The sequence below is a fragment of the Cyphellophora attinorum genome (genome assembly GCF_001299255.1).
Source record: "Cyphellophora attinorum strain CBS 131958 chromosome Unknown Contig19, whole genome shotgun sequence".
NCBI classification, from domain to species: Eukaryota; Fungi; Ascomycota; class Eurotiomycetes; order Chaetothyriales; family Cyphellophoraceae; genus Cyphellophora; species Cyphellophora attinorum.
In genome coordinates, this window is record NW_017253247.1 from 400,563 (window position 1) to 410,635 (window position 10,073).

At 54.0% G+C, this 10,073-nt stretch overlaps 4 protein-coding genes across 4 annotated transcripts; 3 read left to right on the forward strand and 1 right to left on the reverse strand.

Moving 5' to 3' along the window:
- Positions 1 to 682: 682 nt before the first annotated feature.
- Positions 683 to 1,937, forward strand: AB675_12121 (Protein disulfide-isomerase tigA; the record flags this gene model as incomplete). The annotated part of the gene is made up of 2 exons (XM_018141027.1): positions 683 to 1,187; positions 1,357 to 1,937. 2 exons carry the CDS (start codon positions 683 to 685, stop codon positions 1,935 to 1,937), a joined length of 1,086 nt encoding a protein of 361 aa, XP_017998425.1.
- Positions 1,938 to 2,913: 976 nt separating this feature from the next.
- AB675_12122 (uncharacterized protein) lies at positions 2,914 to 3,333 on the forward strand (the record flags this gene model as incomplete). The annotated part of the gene is made up of 1 exon (XM_018141028.1): positions 2,914 to 3,333. The coding sequence occupies one exon, from the start codon at positions 2,914 to 2,916 to the stop codon at positions 3,331 to 3,333; it is 420 nt and encodes a 139-aa protein (XP_017998392.1).
- Positions 3,334 to 4,388: 1,055 nt separating this feature from the next.
- Positions 4,389 to 6,002, forward strand: AB675_12123 (putative rhomboid protein; the record flags this gene model as incomplete). Its single annotated transcript, XM_018141029.1, has 1 exon — positions 4,389 to 6,002. One exon carries the CDS (start codon positions 4,389 to 4,391, stop codon positions 6,000 to 6,002), a length of 1,614 nt encoding a protein of 537 aa, XP_017998258.1.
- A 1,618-nt stretch (positions 6,003 to 7,620) lies between these two features.
- Positions 7,621 to 9,807, reverse strand: AB675_12124 (uncharacterized protein; the record flags this gene model as incomplete). Its single annotated transcript, XM_018141030.1, has 1 exon — positions 7,621 to 9,807. One exon carries the CDS (start codon positions 9,805 to 9,807, stop codon positions 7,621 to 7,623), a length of 2,187 nt encoding a protein of 728 aa, XP_017998232.1.
- Positions 9,808 to 10,073: the final 266 nt, after the last annotated feature.

Genomic DNA, 10,073 nt, shown 5'->3' on the forward strand with positions numbered 1-10,073 from the left:
ATTACGACGCGATGATGTACGCCAAACAACACAACCATCGGCATTCTTGAAATTTTGACGCAGCGGTACATTACCCTGGGGCTAGAAATACACTTCATTGCAACTTCATGAGAGTCATCGCTTGGTCATCTCATGTCCTATTGGAGGGAAAGCAAATTGACAGACAGCAGGAAGACAGCGTCTGCGAAATTTGAACGGGCCAAGTCTCGAATTTCGCCTCGAGTGAGATAGACGGCAGTAGTCTTGATGCCGGCTTGTTAATGACAATTTGCCTAAGTCGTTGCAAAGGCCGCCCTGTCAGAATTTCACAAGAATCTTCGAAGCACGATCGCTCGTGCGATGTTTCGTGGACTCGTGTGTAGATCTGAAACAAGGCAATTGAGGCAACCACGCCCATGTTCGGCCCCTGCCTTCCGGCGAATGACGTGAAGCGTTGATCGGCTTTGGAGAAACCACCTGGCTTCTCAATGAACGAGGGAGGCGCGGATCGACTTATTATTATCTGTGCTTGGAAATCCAGTGAAACTCTCTCCTTTGTTCACAGAGTCCTCCTCTCACAGAGTCCTCCTCATAATTATTCCGACCGACTACGTGCATACGTAAAGGAACTCATCACCCTTTGTACCGTTGCCCCTCAGAGGCCTTCCTGTCGCTATCCGCCTATCGTTCAATTACATCGGCCATGGTTCGCCTCCTCTCGTTCCTCTGGCCTGCGGCACTCGCCTCAGCCGCCGCCGTCACAGTCCTCGATCCCAAGACATTCGACAAGACCGTCCTCAAAAGCAACAAGCCTGCACTCGTCGAGTTCTATGCGCCATGGTGTGGCCACTGCAAGAACCTCGCACCCGTGTATGAGGAACTCGCTTCATCCTTCAGCGCCCTCTCGGACAAAGTCACCATCGCGAATGTCGACGCTGATGATCACAAGGAGCTGGGCAAGAGGTTCGGAGTCACAGGCTTCCCCACCCTAAAATGGTTCGATGGCAAGTCTGAGCAGCCCGAGGATTACAAGGGCGGTAGGGATCTGGAGAGCCTAACGGCGTTTGTGACGGAGAAGACTGGACTCAAGCCCAAGACACCGAAGAAAGCTGCTAGCAGTACGATTATGATGGATGACAAGATGTTCAAGGAGGAGGTTGGTGGGGATAAGGACGTGTTGGTGGCGTTCACGGCGCCTTGGTGTGGTCGTAAGTTCTCCCACAGCGGTCTCCCTGGCCCGATTTCCACGATGCTTCGGTTGCTACGAAGTGACGCTCGAGTGACGCTCATTTCAAGCCTGCCCATTTGTTAGCAGTACAAGTTTCCACCCCTCAGCGCCCTCCCTGGCTGCGTCAAACGCTAATCTGGCATCTTTAGACTGCAAGACCCTAGCACCTGAATGGGAGAAATTGACTGCCGACTTCGCTGCGGAGCCCTCTGTTCTGATCGCCAAAGTCGACGCCGAGGCTGAGAACGCTAAAGCAACCGCTCAGGACCAGGGCATCTCCGGCTATCCTACCATCAAATTCTTCCCCAAAGGCTCGAAGACCCCAGAGACATACAGCGGCGCTCGGTCCGAGAACGCTCTGGTGGACTTTGTCAACTCCAAGGCTGGCACGTACCGCACCACAGGAGGCGGCCTCTCGACAGCCGCGGGCACTATCGAGGCTTTCGACACTATCTTGGCGAAATATGCGGGCAAGAAGAACTGGGAACAAGCTAGCAAAGACATTCAGGAGGCCGCTGCGGGTGCTACGGGGGCTATGAAGGACTACTATCTTAAAGCGATTGCGAAGATCACGGGCAACCCCGAATATGCGATGAAGGAGCAGACACGGTTGGCTGGTCTCCTCAAGAAGGGTGGCGTGGCACCAGAGCGCATTGACGACATCCAGAAACGGAGCAACATCCTCGCCAAGTTCCTTGTGACCGACCCTGACACCAAAGATGAGTTGTAGAGCATTTCATTGAGAGGATTCATGATTGGAGTCATGGCGGCGGTTTGGCAGGTTATCAGACTTTAAACCAGAGCCCGACCCAACGGTGATATGGGCGTAGAGCCCTCCCTAGCGGTTGAATGAGTCAGTGATCAAATATATGGTCGCACCTTCCCTCAGATCAAAAGTTCCTCCAAATAATCCCAGGCCCCGGCAATCCTTCCAAGCCGCTCATCATCAGATCCTGCGATCGGAATGTTGGATAGCGATGCCGTGCAGCATCTGCAGTCATGATGACGCCAGATCCTTATTTTTTCCAACCGCCACGGAAATTCAGGTACCAAAAGACCAATCCACCAGTAGGAGACTACCACTTGTGGGGCGCCATGCTCAGTGAGCGCTTTCGTAATCACCAATCAGGCAGGAGTGATACCCGGGGATTCCGTGCCGTGAGTGGAAAGTGGCAGTGTGAGAGTGACGGTGGATTGATAAGGCTTGTCGGCGCCGTGGCACCTTGGTGTTCTCTTGCATGTCATCAAATCGTAGCTACAAGTCGCGAGCAAATAGAGAAGAGCGCAGTTACCACTGCTGGGTCACGAGCTGCGCCTGCCTTGGAACTGGCGTTGTTGCGGACCGATAGGACTCATTAGCACGAGCACGTATGGTGCAGCAGCACGAAGGAACTCGCACAGCAGTATCGTTGGACAAACAAGCACTTCGTCGCGTGTCGACATTCTCTATGGCTGCCTTTTGCAGCTGAGTCAACATCCATACCTAGGAACCATTACCATCAACTACGCGTCGAACGATTTTGCACGATTCGGCCCCCAAACCACTAGGTATAGCAACGAGGGCACCCGAGCTCTTTCAGCACGACCAAGTCCTGCGTTCACAAGCCCTCTGTCGACGCGAAACAGCGCAGTCGCGCGTCAGCATTCAGCCAGCAGAGCAACGGGCCTCTCCTACGCCCCCGGACCTAGTACCCTGCCCACCCACCATGAACTCAGCAGTCACCACCCCGCTCCTGGTCGAGCCCTTCCCACTCTTCGGCGAAAGCGCGCTCAACGAATCCGCCGACTACTTCTCCCAGATCTCCTCCCGTATGAGCACGTTGCACTCCCTCGCCTCGAAACAAAAGCCCGCCATCTTGCGTCGTCCGCGAATATCGCTCCCGGACAAAGTAACACACCAGCTGCGGTTAAAGTACTACCAATATGAGGTCACATTTGGGCTTTATATGTTAGAGCCTTGGGAGCGGGTGGTGCTGAATATGATTGTGTTGTTGTTGGCGATATTGATTGGGTTGGCGCTGTGGCATGGGCTGGGCCGTTGGCTTGTTGGGTCGGTGTGCAGGCTGGTGTTCTACTTGACGGGAAGTTCGAGGCCGGTTGGGGTGATTTGTGATGCAGTCGAATGATGCTTGGAACAACGACTGAGGCAGACCTGCCCGAGCATGGTGAAGAGACCACCGCCACGGCCCGCACGCGGCGATTATTACCTTGATGGAACCCTTCGAGACGACTTACCGGACCGACGAGGATGGCTTTGCCGTGACAAGGAACAGCGAACTGCCTGGCGAGGTATGCCTCTACAGAATTCGAGATGAGTACACGATTGACAAATGAACTATGACATTATTGTTAGAGCAGACAACAGGATGTGGGCCAGGCCAGGAGGCATTGTATGGCCGGGAATAGGCGCACGATCATTCAAGATAATCCCTGCTGATGCCGAGACATCAAGAAGCAGCAAGAGGACCCAAAGCAGAGGGTGATTTGGCCATCCATGGCCCTGCAAGGGAAGCTGCATTGACATTAGGACGGTGGGCAATGATACCTCGAGGATACTTAGTATATCATTAAATCCACGAAACTTTTCTGCATCTGATTTGCCCCTCGAGATCTTATTTTAGTGGCTCGGGAAGACGCAGGAACCGGGGGCGTACTAGGCCTAACTTGGGGGCGCTCATGCTATTCGCGTTTCACATTCCAGGGGTTGGACCTCGCTTGAGCGTCTGAGCCTCGACCACCTCTGTCGCTTGGGTCAAACCCATCCAACGACAACGACATCCTCATGTCGCTGTTACATGTTTCCTTGTTTCTGGAATTTCCAGTGTCGCTCCTTCTCTGCCTGACGTCGGTCCTTTCTTCCACCTTCACTACCTACGTCTGAAGCTCGTTCATCCCTTGCCTTACACCACAATCTTTTGAATTGAAGGCTGCCGTTCCGTTCTTTGTACAGTGTTTGAAGTGATCAAACCAAATTGCCTGCGCCCAATTGTCTCATTCCACCTCGCATCATTCATCTCGACCGCCGAAAACACAACTACATACCTAGCTTAATTGCCTGCGACTCTCGCAATCACTTTTTACGCTTAGTCGAGAGTCATTCAGCCAGACACGCCTCACTGTTGATGCCGGAGACGGCTATCGCATCAGGTTGAGAACAAAGACAACATACGTCCCCGCCGAGATGGCGAGCCAGGACTACTACAATTCGTTCGCTCAGCCGTCGAGACCTAACAAGCCTCCGCCATCCTCATTACCTTACACCAAAGCATTCTACACGCCTGCAGCCTCTGCCCAACATTCACAATCAACATTAAATCACACCTTTGGCCAAGACGCACCACCAGATCCTCGCTATTATGGCTCATCGCAGTCATCTTTGCCTCAGAAACCCGCAAAGCAATCCTCAACAGAGATGTATACACTCCCCGTCTCCAAGATATCCACCAATCAGTCCGATCTCAGCCACCAAAACACGCATCATCCTCCCTCGCCAGAAGGGCGTGTCGAAGCACAGCTGCTGACCGAGTCGACGGGGAAAGACAGGAAGCGAAAGAAGAAGCAGGACGGCTGGTTTCGTGGCAAGATTCCATGGGTCGTCTACGTCGTCACCATGGCTCAGCTCACCGTCTTCATCGTTGAAATCATCCGCAATTCCATCGTCACTGGATCGCCTATCATGACCAAGCCCTCCTTCAATCCCATGATCGGGCCTTCCCCATACATGCTGATCAACATGGGCGCTCGCTTCGTGCCCTGTATGCGCCGCGACGAAGATATCCAAGAAGCCAATCCACCCGTGACCCAGTGGCACTGCCCGAGCTCCACGAGCAACGATCCTGACGATCCGAACAATAGCTGCGACCTCAGTGCTTTATGCGGTTTTGGCGGTCTTGACAACCAGCATCCCGACCAGTGGTTCCGCTTCATCGTTCCCATCTTTTTGCACGCTGGCATTATTCACATCGCCTTCAACATGCTCCTGCAGCTCACTTTGGGTCGAGAGATTGAGAAGCTTATTGGCAGTATCCGCTTCGCTTTAGTCTACTTCTTCTCTGGCATCTTTGGCTTCGTACTCGGCGCAAACTTTGCCGGCAAAGCAGCTGCCTCGACGGGTGCATCTGGCGCCCTCTTCGGCATCCTGGCCATTAATCTCCTCGATCTCATCTACCACTGGCAGGAGCGCTACAAGCCGCTGCGTGAACTCATGTGGTTGATCGCTGAGATTGTCGTTTCCTTCGTCCTAGGCCTCCTTCCCGGTCTCGACAACTTCGCCCATATCGGCGGGTTTCTCATGGGCCTCGTCCTGGGCATCTGCATCCTGCACTCTCCCGCCCCACTACGCAAACGCATGGGCGAACGCTCCGGCCCCCCCTCAACCTCACCCACCACTGGCTCCTCCTCAAAAGTCGGCCCGTACCACCGCACACCCTCCAACGAGAATCAAGACCTCTCCCTCATGAAACCTTCACAACGCGCTGCCCGCCGCGAGAAGATGGCAGACTACGCCGCCTTCCGCAAATCACCGCTTGCATTCTTCAAGAGCCGCAAGCCGCTCTGGTGGGGCTGGTGGCTGTTGAGGGCGGGTGCGCTGATTGGGGTACTGGTCGGGTTCGTGGTGCTCTTGAACAACTTCTATAAGTACCATGATACGTGCAGTTGGTGCAAGTATCTGAGTTGTCTCAACATCAGTAATTGGTGTGAGTTGGACAATCTGCGGATCGAACAGAAGAGTCCGAATACGAGGAGGAGTATCGCCATGGCAGGGGCGATGGTTTTGGGAGGTGCGTTGCTATAGGCTGGATGATGGCGCTGATGGAAAGAATCCTGTATCAGATGGGGCCATCGAACGCGGACCATCGTTCGAGTGGGAAACATAAAGGAATGATGTACATGACCAAGCGAGCACTTCGAAATGATAATGTTATTCGCGAACACATTTTAACTTAGAACGAAGGTCTCATACCGTCTCTCGACTCTCCGTGTCTCTCTCGTACAAGGCATATGTCATCCGTGTGTCTACAACGTGGCGATGGCTTTGCGGCACACTTATTTATATACATGCAGCTATCTTTCGAATGCGACAGCTGCATCGGCAAGGATGGCATCTATCTAGAAGACGCACGGCCACCTCCCCATGCTGATGACTTCCGCAGCAGTGGCAATTGAGCTCGCACGAGGGCGTGGTGTACAGGGAACAGACGTAGGAGGCAGCACCGCACGCAGGTCAACCGGTCGACTACAATGATGCATGTCATCCGGTCTCACGGAGGCCCAGGCTCAAGGCGGTTGACAAGATGTTCCGTGCTCTGGGATTGGGCAGGACAGCCACTGCTTGTGCATCTGCCAAGTACTCTCAGTGATACGAATCGTAGTCACCTCCACGCATCCGCTCGGTCATTGCTTGCCTCGAATCCGTGAGCAGGGGAAAAGCGGCTTCGACGAGATCTTGTCATCCGGTCTGCATCCAGCTCCGTACGAGCCGGTTGACTAGACTTGCAAATGCGGAAAGGGCTTGCTTGAATAAGGTGCCTGCCATCGATGACGCGGTCAGAGTGTGTCGAATGAGAAAGAGCGATCGATCATTGCTCCTGCTGCCGTTGCGCCTGTCCGACAAACGCGAAAGGAAGGTACGGTAGATGTGGTCTTGTCATCCGGTCTCGATCCAGCTCTGCTCAAGCCGGTTGACAAGGTAAACAATCGTGGAAGGTACGAGTGGAGGTACCTTCGCTTGCGGTCTTGCCAGTGAATGCTCGGCAGACGGAGCGATTCATGTATGCGCCTGCCGTTATTGCCTACCGCGCAGATGGGTGAGGAAGGCGCAAGCCTGGTCGGCTCGGTCATCCGGTCTGGTGTAAAGCCATGTCCAAGCCGTTTTACAAGGCCAGCTACGCTGGAAGGTGCATGGGAAGGCACCTGCCGCTCGTGGAGTTGTCAGTAAAAGAGTGGCAGAAGGAGCGATCGGAGTATGCACCTGCTGTTGCTGTTTGTTTGCAGTACTGGAAAGGCAGTCGCGAGTGAGAAACACCTTGTCAACCGGTTTCATGCGGATTTTGCTAAGACCGGTTGACCTGGTGTCCAGCGACGTGTGAGCGGATAAGCTGTTGTTTGAGGGATCGTCTCGTAACACTCACGTTGAGGAGAAGGGACTTACTCTACATGTTGTTACTGTAGTTCTGAGGCACTGACCAAAAGAAACGAGGGAAGGAAGGCCAAAGTCGTCGCGTCGGAGGGCTTTTGTTATCCGGGTCGGGCAGATATATTCGACAGCTGGAGGGCTATCTAGCGTTGCCTACCACAGTCCGTCGAGGCTCTTCGATCCGATGATGACTCGTGAGGGGGCGTGATCTTGCGTTATCTAGCTCAAACACGCCTCCTCGCTGGTCCTCTTGAGCCACTGCTCTGTCTAGATCGATCTAAGAGTCACTGGCCGCAGCAAGGGCAGCCTCTATCGCAGCCGGAACAAGCACGCCCTCCAGCCGTAGCCCAGCATCCTCAAACGCATATATGTCGCTCGCGCTCGTCATGATATCTTCAGCCTCTATTTCCGCCTCATCACTCGCCTTCTTGCCGCGATCTAGTATATCAATAAAGTACACCCACCACGGCTTCAGCTTCTCCACCAGTGCTATTGCATCAGGCTTGAGATCGGCTCCAGTTGATGGCGGGAGTCGGGAAATAAGGACCGTGCAGAAGTTGAGGAGCGCGATGTAGTATGGCAGAGCAAGAAGTATCTTCGAGACGGCGGAGTCGTCCTTTGCGTCATCCGCGGGAGGTGATGGGATGTTGGAGCCGAAAAGAAGCGCTTTGAGAGTGTCGTCTTCCTGCAGAATTTTAGCTTCTAAGGGCTGTCGCGAAGACTCTACCTTGTCAGCAGTTGCAGCGGCGCCTTGTAACGAAGCCAGTAGATCATCCTTGAGCCAGTTGATGCCCACAGCTTTGAGCGCGCCCTCTGTGAACGGTGTAGCCAGGGGAACAGTCTGAAGCCCTCCAGTGGGCCTCAATTGGGTGACAGCTTCGCATTTGAGTGTCTGCTTGATGGCCGTGAGCCGCAGCGCAGAGTCAGGCTGTATTTGCAACAGTTTCGTGGCTAGATAGTGTGCATCGTCGCGAGACTGGATGTCGGGCGTTATAGTGAATGCCTGCGTGAGTATGGACAAGATGCGGATGTAGGGATTGCTTCCAAGACTCGAAATGCCGGAGGGCTGGGAAGTGATGGAGCGAAGTATCAGGCTGTGGAGAGCATCGTGTATGCCTGGACTCGGGATCTTAGGGGAGTCGGAGAAGGGCGTGGTAACATTGAAGAGCTGAGCAATCGCTCGCAAGTCAATTGCTGAGTCAGTCTTAGCGTCTCTTGCAAATTGACTAGCAGCTAGCATGAGGACGACGCCAGTGGTCGGAAAGGGGATTTGTGAAGGTGATGTCGGGTACTCTGAAGGCTCCTCGCTTTCGGTTTCGAGTGCGTCGTTGTCTTGTGCGCTGATCGAGGGCGGATTGAGTATGCGTTCGATTTGGGCTTCCGCATTGATCTCGAGGACGTCCGAAAGCGAGACAAATTTTCGCATGAGCACATCGCGATTGTTGAAAGGCGGAATAGTGAAGATGTCTATGGCGGTGGGTTTGCCAGGAGCCGTGAGAATTGTCTTTCGTTGGGCTGATTCGCGCAGACGTCTCGTCCACAACATGGAAGCCAGGCCGTCGCCTTGAAGGGATGCCACGTATTCGTCCAGCGCTTCAAGCATGACTGCCTGTAACAGCCGTTTTATGATATCCTTCTCGGACTGAGAAGCGACATTCGTCCCCGCTTGCGCCTCTTGAGGCGCCTCGGGGTCTGGCAACGGCGCCTGGCCATGCTGAGTCTGTGACTGCTCAGTCGCGGATGGTCGTAGGGGAACCGGTGGGCGCTGTCTGCCTGCAAGACTGTTCAAGCATCGAAGCACAATTTCTGTAGTCCCTGTGGTGATTGGCATGCGCCGGTATGCGGATAGTGCAGCGGGCAATGAAGTTGCAAGAAACCTGCTGGGATACTGTGTCTTGATCCGAGGATGCACAACGCTGAGCATTGATAGCAGTGCGTGGAAGACGAGGACATCATCACTGCCATGACGCTGGAATCTCTCAGGCATCGCATCAGGCTGCGGAGATGGCATCTTCTCTGCTTCTGGCATGCCGTCGAGCTTCATCTGACCCAGATGCACCCGTGGAGCCTCGCCGGCGAATGTTGGCAGTCCATCATCACCCTCTTCTTCTGAAACGCTGTCATCAGACTCCACGTCGTCTAAGGATTGGCCCAACTTCTCAAGCTCCTCTGCGATACGAACGACGACTTCACGCGGATTGCCTTGCTTTGCTATCAGTTCCAGGCACTCTCTTGCTTCGCTAGGCGCTTCGTTCAGCATCGGCAGGACTAAGCGAAGAAGATCCCAACCGATCTCTTTGGCTAGAGTGCCATCGTCCTTCTTAAGGACATTGTTGAGGAGGGCAAGATTTGAGGGATTCAATTGATATTCCAGGATTGTCAGGTAAGTGATGTAGTCTGTGTTTGGCGGTAGTGCGGCGGTGATGGGGCTCTCATCGCTTTGAGCTAAGAGAGCGGTGGCCATTCTTGTCGGTTGCTACCCAGAGCAACATGAGCATTCAACAGAGGCGGAAGCACAGATCTGACTGGCGTGCTAACCCTTACTAATGCGCTCGAATCCTAAGATCGTGGCGTTCAAGCGCGTTTACGAGTCGACTTAGATGTAGTTCATCGCAGTCGCATACTCATCGAGATGTCGACTTCGAGCACGACGTGTCTGCATGCAAAGATTTGTCGCGGATCACGTATGCTTCATGAACAATTGGGCCGTGTGAGCCTGGAAAGTCGAGG